This window comes from Neoarius graeffei, chromosome 6 (genome assembly GCF_027579695.1).
Source record: "Neoarius graeffei isolate fNeoGra1 chromosome 6, fNeoGra1.pri, whole genome shotgun sequence".
NCBI classification, from domain to species: Eukaryota; Metazoa; Chordata; class Actinopteri; order Siluriformes; family Ariidae; genus Neoarius; species Neoarius graeffei.
Genome location: NC_083574.1, coordinates 6131173 through 6152970, shown reverse-complemented (window position 1 = coordinate 6152970; position 21798 = coordinate 6131173). Strand labels below are relative to the sequence as shown.

The 21798-nt window shown below is 43.1% G+C and overlaps 1 protein-coding gene across 9 annotated transcripts in view; it reads left to right on the top strand.

Moving 5' to 3' along the window:
- The first annotated feature begins 1329 nt into the window (after positions 1-1329).
- gins2 (GINS complex subunit 2) overlaps positions 1330-21798 on the top strand; it is a 56786-nt gene continuing 36317 nt past the window's right edge. For all 9 annotated transcript variants that reach the window (XM_060923223.1, XM_060923217.1, XM_060923216.1 and 6 more), the window contains exons 1-4: positions 1330-1506; positions 6207-6321; positions 6407-6506; positions 17486-17612. In XM_060923223.1, the coding sequence (XP_060779206.1) occupies positions 1417-1506; positions 6207-6321; positions 6407-6506; positions 17486-17612 (432 nt within the window). In that variant the 5' untranslated portion in view covers positions 1330-1416. The remainder of the gene's footprint in view (positions 1507-6206; positions 6322-6406; positions 6507-17485; positions 17613-21798) is intronic.

Here is a 21798-nt window from a genome sequence, read left to right as displayed (position 1 = left end):
TGCTAAAATACCCTTAAGTGTGTGTTTGTGTGTCCATATGGTGCCCTGTGATGGACTGGCATCATATCCAGAGTGAACTCTCTCACCTCGTCCCTGGGAACGGTCCCGGGATTGGTTCCAGACTCCCTGTGACCCTGATCGATGTTCCTCAAGATGAACGAATGTGTGATAAATGATAAAGTGCACACCGTACAGACAGTTAGCTCTTGGTCCATGTGTAGACAATGTTCATTTACTTCCCCCAATGAAATTAGTTTTAGCAACGTTAAAGTTTGTGATGATCTTAATTTCTTCTCAGTGAAGATTTCCATCTCTGGCTCCATCACTTACAGAAAGTAAGAGGCAAAAAAAGTATTCAAAATATTAAAAGTAGTGTGTGTGTTCAGACTGATACAGAAATAATCAAAATGATATTTATTGAAATGGAAATTTCTAATAATTGTGACATCTGAAGATCATCTGGAGACCTACAGGTGAAGATAAAACTTTCTTTCCTTTACTTGGTTCTTTTCCTGTTCTTCGCATCTTTACTTGATTATTTTCCTGTTTACATTTTTACTTGGTGCCTTTTCTGTTTGTTTTTTACAAATTTACTTGATTTTTTTTTTCTGTTCTTTACTTTGTTCTTGATTATTTTCCTGTTCTTTACTTGGTTTTTGGTTCTTTTCCTGTTCTTTACATCTTTACTTGATTATTTTTCTGTCCTTGTTTTTGTTTTTTAAAATTCTTTACTTGGTTCTTGGCCCTTTTCCTGTTCTTTACATCTTTACTTGGTCCTTTTCCTGCCCTTTACTTGGTTCTTGGTCCTTTTCCTGTTCTTTATATCTTTACTTGGTCCTTTTCCTGTTCTTTACTTGTTTTTTTCTTTACATCTTTACTTGGTCCTTTTCCTGTTCTTTATATCTTTACTTGGTCCTTTTCCTGTTCTTGTTTTTTTATTCTTTACATCTTTACTTGGTTATTTTTCTGTTCTTTACATCTTGATTATTTTCATGTTCTTTACTTGGACCTTTTTCTGTTTTTCCCCTGTTCTTTACTGCTTGACTCAGTTCTTCCCCTGCTCTTCTCTACATTTCTTCTTCTCTTGATTTTGTTTTGTCTTCCTGTTATCTTGTCACTAACAATTCTTTTTCAACTCTCGGATTTTCTTTGTAAATAAATCAAACGTGAACATTTCCTTTTCTTTTTCCACCCAGAAACCACTGATGGGGACGTAAACTTTTGCACTCAGCTGGTCTATGGCTGCCTAGCTTTAGCTTTGTCTCCCTCTGGTGGCGGAATCATGCATGAACTGCAAACCACGTGACCGTGTACGTCATCCAACATGGCCAAATAACCGGCGGGAAAACAGTTCTTGGCGGCTGTCGTGAGAATCTGCTCAGAAAATATTTTGCAATTAAAATAATAATAATAAAGATGGACCCTTTAGAAGTGGAATTTCTCGCTGAGAAGGAAATGGTGAAGATTATCCCCAACTTTAGTCTTGATAAAATGTATTTAATCGGGGTGAGTAAATGAAATATTTCTGTCGAATCAGCAGCTGCTGCAAGGTAAAGTTATTCACTGTCGCGAGCTGGAAATCGAGCTGTTTATTAATAGTTATCTAATAAATGTAAAACGGTATTCTGATTAGATATTTAAACCACCGTGCTGAACAAAATGCTTAAATGTTGCGTAAAATACAAATAATTTAACATTTTAATTTACTATTGAGTACCAAGTTAAATATTTAGGTGGCATTTTTCATCAGGACTGTGAGGGAGAAAAACCAACACTGAGACCTTCCGGCACAAACCCAACACCGAACCGACCTTCCGGCACAACCCCAACACCGACCCGACCTTCCGGCACAACCCCAACACCGACCCGACCTTCCGGCACAACCCCAACACCGACCCGACCTTCCGGCACAAACCCGACACCGACCCGACCTTCCGGCACAAACCCGACACCGACCCGACCTTCCGGCACAAACCCGACACCGACCCGACCTTCCGGCACAAACCCAACACCGAACCGACCTTCCGGCACAACCCCAACACCGACCCGACCTTCCGGCACAACCCCAACACCGACCCGACCTTCCGGCACAACCCCAACACCGACCCGACCTTCCGGCACAAACCCGACACCGACCCGACCTTCCAGCACAAACCCGACACCGACCCGACCTTCCGGCACAAACCCGACACCGAACCGACCTTCCGGCACAAACCCGACACTGAGGCCTTCCGGCACAAACCCGACACCAAACCGACCTTCCGGCACAAACCCGACACTGAGGCCTTCCGGCACAAACCCGACACTGAGGCCTTCCGGCACAAACCCGACACTGAGGCCTTCCGGCACAAACCCGACACTGAGACCTTCCGGCACAAACCTGACACCAAACCGACCTTCCGGCACAAACCCGACACTGAGGCCTTCCGGCACAAACCCGACACTGAGGCCTTCCGGCACAAACCCGACACTGAGACCTTCCGGCACAAACCCGACACCAAACCGGCCTTCCGGCACAAACCCGACACTGAGGCCTTCCGGCACAAACCCGACACTGAGGCCTTCCGGCACAAACCCGACACTGAGACCTTCCGGCACAAACCCGACACTGAGACCTTCCGGCACAAACCCGACACTGAGACCTTCCGGCACAAACCCGACACTGAGGCCTTCCGGCACAAACCCGACACCGAACCGACCTTCCGGCACAAACCCGACACCGAACCGACCTTCCGGCACAAACCCGACACTGAGGCCTTCCGGCACAAACCCGACACCAAACCGGCCTTCCGGCACAAACCCGACACTGAGGCCTTCCGGCACAAACCCGACACTGAGGCCTTCCGGCACAAACCCGACACTGAGACCTTCCGGCACAAACCCGACACCAAACCGACCTTCCGGCACAAACCCGACACTGAGACCTTCCGGCACAAACCCGACACTGAGGCCTTCCGGCACAAACCCGACACCGAACCGACCTTCCGGCACAAACCCGACACTGAGACCTTCCGGCACAAACCTGACACCAAACCGACCTTCCGGCACAAACCCGACACTGAGGCCTTCCGGCACAAACCCGACACTGAGGCCTTCCGGCACAAACCCGACACTGAGACCTTCCGGCACAAACCCGACACCAAACCGGCCTTCCGGCACAAACCCGACACTGAGGCCTTCCGGCACAAACCCGACACCAAACCGACCTTCCGGCACAAACCCGACACTGAGGCCTTCCAGCACAAACCCGACACTGAGGCTTTCCGGCACAAACCCAACACCGAACCGACCTTCCGGCACAAACCCGACACTGAGGCCTTCCGGCACAAACCCGACACTGAGGCCTTCCGGCACAAACCCGACACCAACCCGACCTTCCGGCACAAACCCCACACTGAGGCCTTCCGGCACAAACCCGACACCGAACCGGCCTTCCGGCACAAACCCAACACCGAACCGGCCTTCCGGCACAAACCCGGCATTGAGGCCTTCCGGCACAAACCCGACACTGAACCGGCTTTCTGGCACAAACAAACAATTCCACAGGCTCCCAGAAACCTTCTTGTGGCATTTTGACCATGCCAGTACTTCCTGGTACTCTGGTCTTACCAAGAAAAAGCAAGAGCTGCAGACCACTCAGAACAAATTGGTTTGATACCTGCTCAATGCCCCTCCTCGGACCCATATAGGGGTCAAGGACCCATGTTGAGTTTGAGCAAATCAGGATGTTGCTAGTGAGCTTACGAGTCAAGCAGCTTAAATTATATCACATGCACAATATTATTCATGGTAATGCTCCACAAAATCTAACTTTATTCCAAACTTTTCCCACCATAATACCCGTTCGGGCCCCGTCTCTCTGCTTATCCCTCTCTCTGTTAGATCTTTTGGACAGTCCTCTTTCACATGTACTGGTGCTTGCCTTTGGAATGGTTTACCTGGTCATATACGGTCTCAGTCTTCCAAAAGTGCTTTCAAACAACTCGTCCAAACCTTTTCATCTCAACAGCTTTTAGAGGAAGAACTTGACGTTTTTATGATGTCATCATCTAACTAGTCCTCTGATTTTATATTGTCTTTGTCCTGTTAATTTTGATACAGGTATTTGTTTATTGATTTTTATTTAGTAAAATAATGCACAAAATACATAAAATATATTGTACATTAAGATACACGGATAACACAAGAAAGTGTATAACACTTATTTCCATTGTGGTCCAGCAAGAATCAAATGACAAAAATAGGGGTAAATAGTAAATACAAAATGATATGTAAACAATAATAAAAAGAGTAGCATAATACTTAATAAAAGTACTACTAATAATGGTTACAAAAATAATAACGATAATAAATTTGAACAAAGTTGCACAAAAAATATAAGCACAAAATAATACAGTAGATTAAAAAAACCAAATAATTTACTCGTATTTTGCACCAAGTACTTTTGTACAGAGGGCGGCACGGTGGTGTAGTGGTTAGCGCTGTCGCCTCACAGCAAGAAGGTCCTGGGTTCGAGCCCCGTGGCCGGCGAGGGCCTTTCTGTGTGGAGTTTGCATGTTCTCCCCGTGTCCGCGTGGGTTTCCTCCGGGTGCTCCGGTTTCCCCCACAGTCCAAAGACATGCAGGTTAGGTTAACTGGTGACTCTAAATTGAGCGTAGGTGTGAATGTGAGTGTGAATGGTTGTCTGTGTCTATGTGTCAGCCCTGTGATGACCTGGCGACTTGTCCAGGGTGTACCCCGCCTTTCGCCCGTAGTCAGCTGGGATAGGCTCCAGCTTGCCTGCGACCCTGTAGAAGGATAAAGCGGCTAGAGATGATGAGATGAGATTGTATTTATTTATACTACTCGTGTTGTTTTGTCATCACACACCGTATTTTTCTTTATTTAAATTTTCAATTCTATATTTCCCTTCATTTTGTCACTTGATTTAATGGACCACAATGAAAATAAGTATTTTCACTTTCTTGTGTCTTCCATGTATTTTTAATGTATTCACAATTGTTTGTATGTTTTCGCACTGAATTTACTAAAAAAAATCAATCAATCGTTTGTTGGGTTGCCAGGTGTGTGTTTGAAAAATCCCTTGTAACAAATTAACTAACAAAACAAACTCTTCTCTTTTAAATTATTATAATGCTTAAGTCACTCTTAAAACAGGCGTTTTTACTTCATAAATAACTTCATTAGGGTCTTAAAACATCCTCATATATTGTACTGTATTGTATATTGTTATAAATAAAGTGTATGGGAATGAACGAGTAGACCAAGTCATAATAAGTTTTTATTTTTTAAACGGCTGGATGATATGATCAAAAATATCATCTCATCTCATTATCTCTAGCCGCTTTATCCTGTTCTACAGGGTCGCAGGCGAGCTGGAGCCTATCCCAGCTGACTACGGGCGAAAGGCGGGGTTCACCCTGGACAAGTTGCCAGGTCATCACAGGGCTGACACATAGACACAGACAACCATTCACACTCACATTCACACCTACGCTCAATTTAGAGTCACCAGTTAACCTAACCTGCATGTCTTTGGACTGTGGGGGAAACCGGAGCACCCGGAGGAAACCCACGCGGACACGGGGAGAACATGCAAACTCCACACAGAAAGGCCCTCGCCGGCCACGGGGCTCGAACCCAGGACCTTCTTGCTGTGAGGCGACAGCGCTAACCACTACACCACCGTGCTGCCTCAAAAATATCATATGATATTTAAATACATACATGATGTGCAATGTGATGTATATCAAACTGCAAAAAGGGAGGGGGGAAGCATTTTTTGCTGTTACATTTAAAAAAAAAAAAAAAAACCTGAGTGCTTTTACTTCAATTCGATGAAAATAATTACTTAAAACATTATAGGAATTTAAAAAAAAAATTTAATTAAAAGATTGAGGACAGAATTTTAAGATTAAAGATCAAATCTTCCAAATAGTTTCTGCTTGTTATTTTAAACTAAAAAAAGTTATTTTAAATAATCCAGTCCCTGCGATGTTTCAGAAAGTGTATCACGACAGAATTTATCATGATGTCAATGTTGCGTCGTTACACACGTCCAGCCCTGAGCTATTTCTTACAGTAAAATAAGATTTCTCTTTTATACACGCTTGGTTCTGTTCTAGTACAATCACAGCTGGTTTGTTGTGTTCTACAGCGAGCTGTGTGTGTGATATTAAACGTCCCATTTCCTGCCGTTCCTGCAGGGAGACCTGGGACCGTTTAACCCGGGGCTGACGGTCGAGGTGCCCTTGTGGCTGGCGCTCAATCTGAAACAGAGACAGAAGTGCAGGATCATTGCTCCAGAGTGGATGGACGCCGGTAAGACAAAAACACTCGAGATATTTTCATGATACCTCATCCTTTCCTGCGTCCAATGAAATCCATGCCCCGCCCCCTCTTGTAGATAAACTGGAGGAGATCCGAGAGCAGGAGAGACGAGAAGACGCCTTCACCCCGATCCCCAGCCCTTACTACATGGAACTGACCAAGTTACTGCTAAACGAGTGAGGAAATTTATACACTTTTTTTTTTTTTTAAGTTCAAAGCCTGCAGGAAAGAAGGAAATGAGTTCAGGCGAGAGATCCCGGGCCTCGTTTATCAATCTTTCTTTTAGTAAAAAGTTGTGTGTGAATGTTTGTTTATTTTTGCACAAGTCAAACCGAAGTGAAAATTTCTGCTGGATGTAAACAAATCAGAAACGCTGATTTTCTTCGAACTCATGTGCGTATGTTGATCATTTGTGACCCCTCACCGAATCCAGGGACACATGTCGGCCGAAACGAATCCGAGATGATCGCAAAAGAAGCATTTTTTTTTTTCGAAATTTGTGATTTTTGTTTTTTTCCATCATGTGCAAGTTGAGATCTTGAAGAATGCAATCAGTATTTCAGATAATAGATTGTTTTGTTGGAAAAGCATACCTTTTTTGTTGCAAATTGTCTCGTTTTTGTCAGGACTGTAGCCTGCTGGGGGGTGTGGGTAAATTACCATATGGGCCATTCACATGATGATTTAAGTCTTTTGTCTTTTTTTCCGCGAATCAGCTGTATGATACGGGCTGAGCTCGTGGCTACTTAACTGCATACAGGCGTGTGATTTCACTATGGAATGAGTTACTAAACAGAGCGCAGAGGAGCTGAAACACCGCGAAGCAAACAGACACTTTATTTACATCGGAGATCACCATTTCTAGCAAAAAAAAACCCGCAACCTCGTTTTCCAGATTGAATGGAATACTTGAATGATCGGATGATACACGGACCGTTCTAGGATTACATTCCATCGGAGGCATTGGTGTGTGCAAGGCGCCGTTTCTCTTTCTGATGGGGTGAGTTTATTAATCTAAGTCTGTGTGGTTATTTTTGCATGTAACTGAGAGTGTTGTGGTTTGGTTAAGCCTAGGTCACAACCGGACGTATGATTTTTTGGCCGTGTGATTTTTGGCGTTTCCCAAATCGCTGCGGGTTTTTTTTGTTCACGGAGAAAGACGCGCGTTGGCCGTGAGTTTGTCTTGCAACCTGAAAAAAACGTAAGCGCCCGTAGAGTTTGTTTGACATGACAAAGAACCTCTGCGGCCGGTCTGCGGCTCGAAAATCAGCACATCACACGCGCGCTCTTGTGTGTTTCACACGCGCGCTCTCGTGCGTTTCATGCGCGCTCTCCGTGTGTTTCTTGCGTTTTTTGCGTGTAGACCGGCCGTAGGAGCGCGTACTGTACGGCCGGTTGTGACCGAGGCTTTACATGAAACTAGCGTTGTGTTAGTTGTGTCATCATCGTGCTATCTTTCTTTCTTACGGTGTGAGTAATTTTTCAACCACAAAACGTTAAAGTATACTTTAGGACTTATTTTTGTACTTCATAATTGTGTTGGGCATACTTTGCATGGAAGGAAAATTGACGTGGTGATCTTTGTTTACATGAAAGTAGCATCGTGCTAGCTCGTAGGGGGTAGGGCTTTCCTTAATGTCATGCAGATGAGCAGCATTATGTGCCCGCCCTGCACCCAGAGTAGCTGAGATGGAAAACTTTGAGGGCGATTTTCTCCCTTTCCTGTTTTAAGAAGTATACACTTTCAAAAGGCCACACATTCTTCAAATATTGTCAGATCTCCACATGGAAGGCATCATTGGAAAGCTTAGAAACTGTACTTTCTGAATCTGTCAATAACTCACAATGCCCCCGGGCGGACACGTGTCCCTGGATTCCGTGATCTGCCACATTTGTTCTGGATTCGGCTCATTTGCATGTAGCGACGCCCACAAAACTCCTTAAAAGGTCAAGTGCACAGACAGCCGGGAGCGTAGAATGAGCAATCGGGGTAAAGGCTGAACGACACACTGCAAAAAATAATCTCCTGTTACGAGAAAATATCTTTAATATGGATGAATTTATCCACTATTTCTAATTAGAAGTTTATTCGAACTCTAAGGTTATTTAGCCTACTTTTAGACGCTTTTCCTCATTTCAAGCTTTAAACTGTCTTATTGTATTGGCAGATCATTTTGGTAATTTAATAATTTATTTCGAAGCATTTCACAGAGTCTTAATGCTCTAACGATAAAAATAATAATGATGAGCAAATAATAAACTAGAGTAATAAAGACGTGTACATTAGTGTTTTACGTGTATTAAGAAATTTTGAAAAAATCTAAATGAAGATATTCAAATCTTAAAGTTATAATAATCAAAAGTAATGTTTTATTAATATTATTATGACTTAAATTATACATTTTTTTGCTAATTTTAAGCTTTTAATTCTAGAAAGAAGCAAAATTATCTGCCAGTAGAATAAGAACATTTGAAGCTTGAAATGAAGAAAAGCGTCGAAAAGGAAGCTACGTAATCTTTATATTTGAGTTTTAACAATCTTCTAATTAGAAATATTAGATAAATTCACCCATATTAAATATATTTTCTCTTAAGATATAATTTTTTGTCGTGCAGATGTAGAAGTTATTCTGACTCTTCTCTGCCAATAATAACTCGAGGTACTGTGCCAAGTGCCCAATGGTATCCCATTGCCACACCTGAGGCCTTGGGACAAAGGCCAAGGTCACAGAACTGAGAGAAATGAGGCCAGGGCAAAACCAGTGGTGCCAAATGAAAGGCCACGTACGACTTCCTATTCATGATTAATCAGGGATGAAAGTCTTCCAGATTTATCCGGATATTTGACAAAACTCTTGAAAATCTCTGGTTTTCCGAATGGAGAAATTAATTTTTCGGATTTTTCACGTTTCTAGACGCGGTGTAATACTTCGCATCGTCCTTGCATGGCGCAGTCCTTAAATAGCCCAAACATAGTTCATTGATTAAAGACAGGTGTTCTTTGTTAACGGCGCGCGTGCCGGAGCTCGTTAGGCGTGCAGGACTGACACCGTTCTGCGCAAGCGCAACACAGTCGCACTAGAAAGCGTGTTCAAGCTGCCGGTGTAGCTGCAGTCTTTTTAGTTGCAGATTACAAGTATTTTCTCTTGTGTTAATAATTCACCATGTCAAAACAAGCAAAACTTTCCTCCTTCTTTCGACGTGAAGAGAGGTGAGCAATTTATTATATATTTTTTCCCATCAAAGTTGCATTTTGTGGCTTCGAAGCCAAGTCTTACGCTATGTTCACACTGCAAGGCTTAATGCTCAATTCCGATTTTTTTGTGAAATCCGATTTTTTTGTGAGGTCGTTCACATTAACAAATATATGCGACTTGTATGTGATCCTCAGTATGAACGAAAAGCGACCTAAAAGCGTTCCGCATGCGCATTGCAGGATACGACGACGTCACACGCAGTGAGCATGGCCAGTGTTTACGGAAGTAAAACCGCCCGGTTGCGGTATGACTCATCCAATCTAGCTTGAATAGCTGCATCCCCCCAAATGGAAATCAGCTCCCTAACCTCTGCGTCCTTCCATTGAGAAGATTCAGAACCTTCACAGCCCGAAGCGTCCCTCGCATTGATGTCATGCGCCATGTTGTTGTAACTTTTTTTGAGAGACCCGCCGCCTACTTCAGCGCAGAATAGTGACGTTTGTGGCTTGTTGATGACGTGTAAGTCGGATGAATGCGACCTGGCGGTTCAGACTGAAGTCGCATATGAAAAGAGCGGATAGGGATCGGAATTAGGACCACATATCCAAACGGCCTGGGTCGGATTTGAAAAAATCGGATCCGTGTCGTTCATATTGTCAATAAAAGATCGGATACAGGTCACATATGGGCGAAAAGATCGGATTTGAGTCACTTCAGCCTGCAGTGTGAACGTAGCCTTAGTGCCGTTTCTAGAACACAACATCAAGAAAACGTGGAAGAAACAGCAATAATGGAAGAGCCGGTTTCTAACACTACGTTCAGACTGCAACCTGAAACGACCCATATCCGATTTGTTGTGAAATCCGATTTTTTTGTTAGGCCGTTCACATTACCAATTATATGAGACTTGTATGCGATCTCCAATATGAACGGAAAACGACCCAAAAGTGTCCCGCATGCGCAAATTGACACGTAATAAGCACATCTACGTAATACGTAAACAAAAAAAAAGTGCACTCTTCATGTTTAATGATTTTGTTTGTTTGTTTAATTATCTGGTTAGTGTTAAAGTGTGAGGTCTCGTGTGTGTTTTTGTTTCTGAACTGAAATGAAAACGTGTAGCCTGGTAACGAGGGTTGACTCCTAAATGTCTCTCTAATTTCTATATAAGTGCACTACATGTTACTAGGAAGTAATGGATTTTTAAACTCTATATAGTGCACTCGAGCTTCAGTAGGCAGTCATTTGGGATACGGCCGCTGTATTACCAAACTCTTAATTCAGGCTTAATAATTTGCACATATTTATTTCGTCATATTAATAAACTTTTTCTACATTTTTATAAATATTTATTTAGATTGTTTATAGCCAGCTGAATTCTGCAGCTTCTCTCAGCGCTGGCTCAAGGTGCAGAAACACCAGTGCAGTTTGCGATGGAGATGAGGCGAGACCTGGCGATGCGGAACTCTCACAATAATCTGATTAACAGCAGACTAATGAGACCGAAGGTGTCAAATTACTGGAAATTTCCAGAACAATCTTATAATCTTGTAATACAGGATGGTTTAAGCTATAAATCAGTTATAGAAACTGTTTTATTTAATTAGGCTAACAGATCAACATCCAGGTCCCTACCAAATCCACCATTAGCTTGATCAATTCTATAAAAGTCTATTTAAATTCTGAAAACTGTACAAATGTTGTTGTTTTCCACCAAAGAGGCGGGATTAGCCAACGCAGAATAGTGACGTTTGTCTCTTGTTGATGACGTGTAGGTCGCATGAATGCGACCTGTCCGGTCAGGCTGCAGTCGCATGTGAAAATAACGGATATGCATCGGAATTAGGACCACATATCCAAGCGGCCTGGGTCGCATGTGAAAAAATCGGATCTGTGTCGTTCAGATTGTCAATAACAAATCGGATACAGGTCGCATATGGGCAAAAAAATCGGATATGGGTCGTTTCAGGGTGCAGTCTGAACGTAGTCTAAGCTACCTAAAACCAGCAATGGGAATTTATTTTTTGTTACACAATGCACTCAGGCTGCCAGTCAGTGTGTGACACACACACACACACACCCTGAAAAATCCTAGCTACGCCCCTGATTTATATGAGAAATTTGGTATTCATTGGTGTGTTTAAATTTACAGACAATACAAACTAATGTAAACAATTGGCTTCAACTCGCATAAATATCTCATCTCATTATCTCTAGCCGCTTTATCCTGTTCTACAGGGTCGCAGGCAAGCTGGAGCCTATCCCAGCTGACTACGGGCGAAAGGCGGGGTACACCCTGGACAAGTCGCCAGGTCATCACAGGGCTGACACATAGACACAGACAACCATTCACACTCACATTCACACCTACGCTCAATTTAGAGTCACCAGTTAACCTAACCTGCATGTCTTTGGACTGTGGGGGAAACCGGAGCACCCGGAGGAAACCCACGCGGACACGGGGAGAACATGCAAACTCCACACAGAAAGGCCCTCGCTGGCCACGGGGCTCGAACCCGGACCTTCTTGCTGTGAGGCGACAGCGCTAACCACTACACCACCGTGCCGCCCCTCGCATAAATCTGAATTGGAAATGTTTAGTTCACTTTAGCTTCTGCAAACGCACAACTCTACTAAAAGATTGATAAACGAGGCTCAACGTCCCCAACATTGAAACCTGAAAGCTTTAGAAACTCTAACAGACCTTTACTTTTTAACAGGACTGTTTTGGGATTTTGCTGAGTTTACCTTCAACTGTGTGATTTTTTTTTTCAAAGTAATGAACTGTGTAGGTAGGAAAATCACCGCGTTTTCTAAATGCACTCCTGAAAATTACTCATTAACTAGGGGAATTAAATTTGATATTTTTGACATGTTCATCATTAATGTCAGGGGCTTCAAAGTTTGGGAGAATAGCAGGGTACAAATAATTTACAGCAGGGTGCAAAATGGTAAAATGTCTACCAGCGGCAGACATAATGCATGCAAAGTGTGCAGGGATAGATAGATAGATAGATAGATAGATAGATAGATAGATAGATAGATAGATAGATAGATAGATAGATAGATAGATAGATAGATGGATGCAAGTACGAATTTTTCATGGGGCGGGATGGTTTGGAACAGGCCATCTAAAATTGGGATAACATTTACCCGGGACGGGTATTTGAGGCGGGTCGTCTAGCTTAAGCTTGATTAGCGTTGTTACGCACGCCAGTGTTTCCCACAGAAATTTTGGAGACTATGGGGGCAGCCCATGGGGGAGGCGCGGGGGTTGTTTAAAATTGAGTGATATGTTAAATATTAAGTTATTACTGAAAAACTATTGATTAAAAAAACAGACACTGAGAAATGGTCCTATAAACAACTTTACCAATATAAAAGATTACCAGGACTACAAAAATGCAGAAAAATAGGCTTTACTTATCCAAATGCTCCTGTTGGTTCAAAAGTTAAAGTGCAGAGAACCTCACAGCACAACATGAAGTTACCTTAAAATATAATAGAAATGCCTCAGCTTTCATGTAAGAAAAAAAAAACTATTAATACTAGTACTGTGTGCAGGCAGTCTCTTCTGAAGACTAAATTAAACAATAATTATAAACTAATAAAATAAATGGCTCAGGCTTCGTAGAAGAAAAAAAAAACAATTTGAGCAGAATCTCACAGTATGATGCTGAAGCTGCCAAACAATGGAAAATAAAATACTATTTTGGCAAAAACGTTGGCATCCATTAATTTCTTGTATTAAGTAAAAAAAATATGTTGCCAGATGCTGCTGACGTTTTACAGCCTAAAATATGTTCAAAACCCGCCAAAATGCACTTAAAACTGCCCAAATTGGGCGGGAAAACGCGCAATCTGGCAACACAGGCGGCAGTAATGGCTGCACTCGTGTCGAGGATATAAACACAATCTGGCAACACAGGCGGCAGTAATGGCTGCACTCGTGTCGAAGATGTAAACACAATCCGGCAACACAGGCGGCAGTAATGGCTGCACTCGTGTCGAGGATATAAACACAATCCGGCAACACAGGCGGCAGTAATGGCTGCACTCGTGTCGAGGATATAAACACAATCCGGCAACACAGGCGGCAGTAATGGCTGCACTCGTGTCGAAGATGTAAACACAATCCGGCAACACAGGCGGCAGTAATGGCTGCACTCGTGTCGAAGATGTAAACACAATCCGGCAACACAGGCGGCAGTAATGGCTGCACTCGTGTCGAGGATATAAACACAATCCGGCAACACAGGCGGCAGTAATGGCTGCACTCGTGTCGAGGATATAAACACAATCCGGCAACACAGGCGGCAGTAATGGCTGCACTCGTATCGAGGATGTAAACACAGTTGACGCGGCAACGGACATGCATGACATAGTGGATGTAATTTACGTTCACAACTTTTTTTGCTGTCAGAAATATTTAATATTAAATTTTGTGACTCGACTGACAATAGCCAGCGGCATAACAAGCCACAGACGGCGATTTGCCGCCGGTGACCGGCTACTTTTGAGACCGCTGAATGTACATGAAAAGAAAAAGGATTAAAAGTTATAACTTGTTTTAGTGAAAATAAGTACTAAAATGCACTAGAATGCAGGGTTTTACGTGTTTGTTATTAAAATATTTTCGGGGGACGTTGCCCTCCCCCAAATCTTAGTTTGACTTTCAAAAGTTCAGGGTTTTTTTCTTTGCTCCACTTTCATCTCTAATTAATAGTAACTAAGGGCCGATTATCTTGCACCCTTTTGTAGTTGTAGACCATTGAATGGTAAATATTAACTAAAGTCCTATCTTCTACCAATTTCTAGATACAGGCCATTTAAAATACGCAGATCATTGATCTGACCTGTCAAGGTCACTCCAGAGCAAAACCAGTGTTCCCAAATGAAAGCCCATATATGACTTCTTATTCATGGGTAATAGTAACTACAGCCTTATCTTGCTCTGTTTTTGAGATATAGGCCATTAAAAATATCGCTTAACCGGTGTGAACTGTTTCGAAGCCCCCCAAATACAGTGGTGCTTGAAAATTTGTGAACCCTTTAGAATTTTCTATATTTCTGCATAAATATGACCCAAAACATCATCAGATTTTCACACAAGTCCTAAAAGTAGATAAAGAGAACCCAGTTAAACAAATGAGACAAAAATATTATACTTGGCCATTTATTTATTGAGGAAAATGATCCAATATTACATATCTGTGAGTGGCAAAAGTATGTGAACCTCTAGGATTAGTAGTTAATTTGAAGGTGAAATTAGAGTCAGGTGTTTTCAATCAATGGGATGACAATCAGGTGAGAGTGGGCACCCTGTTTTATTTAAAGAACAGGGATCTATCAAAGTCTGATCTTCACAACACATGTTTGTGGAAGTGTATCATGGCACGAACAAAGGAGATTTCTGAGGACCTCAGAAAAAGCGTTGTTGATGCTCATCAGGCTGGAAAAGGTTACAAAACCATCTCTAAAGAGTTTGGACTCCACCAATCCACAGTCAGACAGATTGTGTAGAAATAGAGGAAATTCAAGACCATTGTTACCCTCCCCAGGAGTGGTTGACCAACAAAGATCACTCCAAGAGCAAGACGTGTAATAGTCAGCGAGGTCACAAAGGACCCCAGGGTAACTTCTAAGCAACTGAAGGCCTCTCTCACATTGGCTAATGTTAATGTTCATGAATCCACCATCAGGAGAACACTGAACAACAATGGTGTGCATGGCAGGGTTGCAAGGAGAAAGCCACTGCTCTCCAAAAAGAACATTGCTGCTCATCTGCAGTTTGCTAAAGATCACGTGGACAAGCCAGAAGGCTATTGGAAAAATGTTTTGTGGACGGATGAGACCAAAATAGAACTTTTTGGTTTAAATGAGAAGCGTTATGTTTGGAGAAAGGAAAACACTGCATTCCAGCATTAGAACCTTATCCCATCTGTGAAACATGGTGGTGGTAGTATCATGGTTTGGGCCTGTTTTGCTGCATCTGGGCCAGGACGGCTTGCCATCATTGATGGAACGATGAATTCTGAATTATACCAGTGAATTCTAAAGGAAAATGTCAAGACATCTGTCCATGAACTGAATCTCAAGAGAAGGTGGGTCATGCAGCAAGACAACGACCCTAAGCACACAAGTCGTTCTACCAAAGAATGGTTAAAGAAGAATAAAGTTAATGTTTTGGAATGGCCAAGTCAAAGTCCTGACCTTAATCCAATCGAAATGTTGTGGAAGGACCTGAAGTGAGCAGTTCATGTGAGGAAACCCACCAACATCCCAGAGTTGAAGCTGTTCTGTACGGAGGAACGGGCTAAAATTCCTCCAAGCCGGTGTGCAGGACTGATCAACAGTTACCGCAAACGTTTAGTTGCAGTTATTGCTGCACAAGGGGGTCACACCAGATACTGAAAGAAAAGGTTCACATACTTTTGCCACTCAGATATGTAATATTGGATCATTTTCCTCAACAAAAAAATGACCAAGCAGAATATTTTTGTTTCATTTGTTTAACTGGGTTCTCTTTATCTACTTTTAGGACTTGTGTGAAAATCTGATGAAGTTTTGGGTCATATTTATGCAGAAATATAGAAAATTCAAAAGGGTTCACAAACTTTCAAGCACCACTGTAGGTTCTCCGTACCCAACTGGGTGAAAATTCATGGAAAAAAACGAGGGCAGAGTAGCGATTTACACGCATAAGTGACCTTTGATCTAATTCTGGCAAAGGGTCAAGGTCAGAGGTCAAATGAGTGCAAAAAAAAAAGTATTAAGGCATAAGGGCCATGGAAGATGGCGTGAAATAATTTTGTCTAGCTTATCCTGGTACTGTACAGGGTTTTTTCTAGAAAAATCTAGTATGAGGGCGCTCACCATGGCGAGGGAACGAAGCGACGGGGGGGGATGGTGCCAGTTGTCCGTCCCCCCCCCCGCCGTGCAAAGCCTTTGAAAAATTGAGGCTCCAATGGGACATTCTGAAGCTATCTGAGAGGGAAATTGTAACGAATTGTCTGTCAACATTGAAAAAGAAAGAAGTAATCTTCTTCTGCCCCGGACAGTCTTTGGCTTTCTTCCGTTTCGTGCCGCGGGATGACATCTTTAAATGCCCAAGTGTCAACAAAAACAACTCGCGAACTACTTCTGTCAAAAGCTCCCGCGCCGGTGGGTGAAAGGTCATTCAGTCTCAAGAAATCTCGCTCTACAAGTCAGCTGACCTTGTACGTAACCCAGGTCAAATCTTGCAAGAGCAGCCGCGACAAGTAAACAACTAAACAACATGGCGCCTCAGTCTGGAAAACGCCAATTCGGATTGTTTTTGCACCGTCTGGCGGTGTATCTACTATGATTGGAATATTTTTGGAGTAATTATAACGTATTTGATGATCAGACACATTGTCACGTGGTGTTGCTGGGATGTTTTCACGGAGAAAAGATCGTTTTGAGAAAGATTGCATGTTGTGCATTAGTATATAAGTGCATGGCCTAAGTGTGACTTGGGGTTCAATCGGCATTTCGGTAAGAGGGCGCACTCCGAGAGTAAGAGGGCGCAGCGCCCCTGTTCCCCGGTTTAGATGAAAGCCTGCTGTACCAGTTGGTCACATTTATAGCCGTTCCTGAAATTTTTATGTCGTCATGGACAATATGGAGATCACAGACGGTCACTATCTATTTGCGCACCAGTTTTCATCTAGATATCTTGAAAAGTGAGCAAGAAATGACCCTTGTCTAGCTACTAGTACGATGTGTTCACTAAACCTAAGCAATTTCAAGATCCCATTTACACTGAAGTGAAAATATAATAATAATAATAATAATAATAAGCAGCCAGTGCCGAACAGTTGTGTTCTTTGGTTTAGTAACATGTTGATATGATGATATCTGTGGTTCGTTAGTGTTGAAATAAACTTTACGAGAGGAATCTCTGGACTGAGACGTTATTTATTTTTTTTCCGTAGTGCTGCAGACAACATCCCGAGAGCAGACGAGATCCGGACTCTGGTCAAAGACATCTGGGACACTCGCATCGCAAAACTGCGTCTGTCCGCTGACAGGTTCATCAGCCAACAGGAGGCTCACGCCAGGGTACGGAGCAAATAACCCGTACTCCATTTTACACACACAGTGTTACATCATGTTGTTTTTATTATTTTTAAATACAGACAAAAAAAAAAGCTTCAAACACGATCATGTAAAAATACCTTCACAATAATACTTGGTGTAAATTTATTAAAGGACCCATGGCATGGTGGTTTGTTGATGCTTTAAACGGGCTCGTGGAGGTTTCCGGATGTTATATCCGCAGCCTTTCTCGAAATGAACCCTCGGCACGTAGATATAGCCTCCTGGGAGAAAGCCCCATTTCAGCGCTTTTCCCAGTGCATTGTTTTGCTAATGAGAAGCAGGAGGCGGGGAAGGGTAGAGGGTGGGGGCTGGCCATGGGGGGAGGGGGAGGGGCTTGACCAAGCTGTGCACACACATACTCGCTGCTATCAGCGCCTGTAGCCACGCTGCTAAGACAAAACCCCGTTCTCCCTCGGACTCCTTTCGTAAACTCAACGTGACACAGAGAACAGAGAGTGAGAGTGTTCGGAGTGGTAGTTTACGAACGTATAATACCCTAGGCTTGAACACGCACTCCATAACCAAACAGGATAGTAGCAGCAACTACAACAACATATCGCTTATCCAACAGAAGACATGCATTGCGGAGCAATAGTCAAACATAAGCTCATAAGTTACAGTCAATTTCCAGACTAAACTCAGTTTAACAGAGCATGCTGCATGCTCTTTAGTTTTGTAGCGCAGATTACCTGGCTAACTGCAGGAAACATTAGCTGCACAGCTAATGTAGCCATTGCTAGGCTAACGTGGCACCGATTTTAAAACACGGCAAAACGACTTAAGTTATACACTTACTTGTTCGGTGTTTGTTGCTGATGCGGCAGGGATGCTTGGCACGGACCCAGGCTTCAGTGACAGTTGATGTGCAAAACCTGCCCTGTACTGTCCCAAGTTGTGGAAACATTCCTCAGGAAAATGCTTCCGACAAACATACACCGTCTTAGGTAGACTCGACGGCGTATTATTGAAGTAAATAAAATTAAGCCACTGCGTCTTCAGGGGCTCTCCCATCGGCAGTAAAAACAGACTCTTTTCTGTGTTGTCACATCCATGTACAGCGCAACTTCCATGTTTCGCTCGCTTAGGTGATGCCATGTTGTTGTGTCCTCTATGGTCTCCTCACTACAACTGGGCGGGGCAATCCATACAGTGGGTGGGAATCCAGAGGGGGGGGCGTGGGGATCATCTCCCTTGCTGACGTAGTAAAGGGAAGAGCTTCTCAACGCGCCGTTTTGACGCGCCATTCTCAAATGTTGGGCATAGTTTGGTTTACACATTATGAAATTTCTAGCCACTGGGGTGACTTAAGAAGGTCAGAGGAACTCATTTTAACGTTAAAAAACCTCAGAAAGTGAAAATTTCATGCCATGGGACCTTTAAGTAATAAATACTTCGCTGAAGCTAACGTGACGGAGTAATGTGGCCTCAAGCGAACATTAGCGAAGCGAAAAGGACGTTGGATGTTATTTTCCTGTAACTCCTTCTGCGTAAATTTGATCGTAAGGGTTTATCTAATAAAAAAAAACTGTTTTATTATAGTCATTTAAAATTGAGTGATACGCACTTTTACGTTTGTACGATAAAACCTCTGATCCAGACGTAGAGTTTTGGTTCGACTGATTTCTTTCTTTCAGTGTTTGATCCGAAACGAGTCATTTTATTTCTTCAGGATGGAAATTTGACTCGACGGTATTTTTATAAATGAAGCGTTAATTAAAGGTGCGATAGTCAATTTTTTGTAAATTTCTTGCTTGTACTGATAATCTGGAAGATTTGTAGAACATGATGGAAAAATAGTTATTTAATCCGTGGCTAAAGCGCAAGTATATCAGGTGGCTGAGAAAACGCGTTCGGAAAACTGATTTCCGGCCCCGAACGAGTGTTTGGGTGCTTGGTGTCGTCCTCCTGTCAGTCATCATACAGATGCTCCCGATCCTGTGGGCGGAGCTTCACGGAGAGGCGCTCTAAACTTTCTGATTATAACTTTATGCAAACGTTATTTACGTCCGTAAATATCTTTATTCGCTTAAAAAACGCCATTAATTTAACAAGACCATCCTCTTAAACCTTTCTTTAACGGTTGAGTTTTATTTATTTGAGGCCCCTCCTCTCTCTTTCGGTTATTTCCACAAATCTTGTAGTCTGTTGCTTTGTGTTATTGCCTCACTGCGTTTGATGAATAAAAGATGAATAAGTCACTTCTTGGACAACGCCTTCATGGTAGACGATTTTGAGCCTTCTAGGGGTGTTCCGGGCCCTTCCGTCAGGATACGCGAGAGCCAGGGAGCTACCTTGACACCTGGAATGGTGTGGCTTCTGTCGCAACCGTGAAGGCATCCATGAAACTCGCGTGGGCTATCGGGCTCAAAATATTCTCAGAACACCATTCTGCAGAAAGTGAAAAAAAAAAAATCGCCTAGGGGGCGTGGCTTATTTCGTATTGCCGTGGCTATGCCGTACTGCAGCTGTGAAAACCGTGCGCATTGCCGTAAGGCCGTATGACTTGCAAATGACGTCAGAGCAAAATAGAAACCCGGATGTCGGCCATGTTGGTGGAGATACAAATGGGTGGAGGCATCAAGCGACATTCCGTACAAAACATAGTCACTCTTTGTTTTTCCACTGCTTTAAGCGTTTTTAGCTCTGCCATATTTTTGTGCTGTATATGGTTGCGGTCACGACAGTACTGTTGACCGTGGCATGTTCCGATTTTTTAGAATTTCGTCCGTGATTCGGAAAGAGGACGAGGAAAAACTGAGGCTTAGTACGGAGAGGAGTCCGAAGCCTTTTTCATACGCGCTATCAATTATGAAAGCCCCGCGAGAGCGCTGCTCGGCGCCTAAAGATTGAACATGATCCAGCCGGCTTTAAAAAATTAATAACTCGGCCAACGGAGCTCACAGCGAAGCCAAATTTTACAGCCACCTCTCTCTAAATCTCCCCGTTGGAAAGAGCACGGTCTCGGGTTGGTAGGACCGCGCCTCGGCCCGGGTTTCGTGAACGAAGCCCCTGTGGGAGCGCTGCTTGGCGTCTAAAGATTTAATATGATCCATACTATGGCACTCGTTTGCTTTACAAAAATGTGTTTGGCTTCAGTCAGATTCCTTTAAAAGGATAGTTCGGGATTTTTGACATGAATCTGTATGGCATCCCCATCAATAGTGTCGTGCAAACACACTGACTTACCCCTGACAGCATCCTGTGAGTCCAGTTCTTGTCCAGTTTTGGTCCAGACGAAAGTAGTCCGGCAAGTTTGTTGGGGTCACGAAAGTAAAACGTTTTTCATCTCAAAACAGTATGTGTTCAAAAGAGTGATATATTTGCATCACAAAACCGTTGCCAAATAAAAAGTCAGACCTCGAAATCGCTTGGCACTATTTTCTCTCCCTCGGTATCACTGCGCGCTGCCGCCAGGTGACAGCCACGGCTGTTTCATTCATTGTTTACTAGTGATGGGAATTTCGGCTCTTTTTCGGGAGCCGGCTCTTTTGGCTCTTCTTACTATAAGGAGCCGGCTCTTTCGGCTCCTGAGATTTTATTTTTGATTTAAAGGAGTACGCCACCCCCAGATGAAAGTGAGTCAGTCCCTGCAGTCCCTAGAGTTGGATGAGTGAGCCAAAGCGTTTTGTAGCCGACCCAGCCATTGTCCTGATCCAGGGTGTCCGTGGGGTTTTAAAAAGTATTAAAAAGTGATAAATCAAAAACGCAAAATTTAATGGCCTTAAAAAGTGATAAATTTGGTCAAAAGGTATTATTTTTAAAGAATAGGTATTATTTTTTTCTTTTGGACAATGACTGGTTTCATTTTGATGAAATAGGCAAAATAAAATAAATCCTTTCTTGCTTGCGCCGCTACTTCAAAAATGAATGTGTGATATGAACTTGATATTGACGTCATATCAATGCATTGTATTCATTGGTCGATAGAAATCTGAAATCGTCTGCGTGCGCATAGCTAAGTCCAAGTGGAGACGGAAAGCAGTGCTAAGTGAACCAGTATCTCTTCATCGAATTCTAGCGGGTGGCAAAAAGTTTAGAAATGGGGAAATGTAAGTTTTCCTGATCCTGGCTCCGGGATCCAAGCTTGGATAAGGCCTGTCGTCGGGAACGACAGGCAGGCATACTGTAAAGTATGCCTCAAAATCAT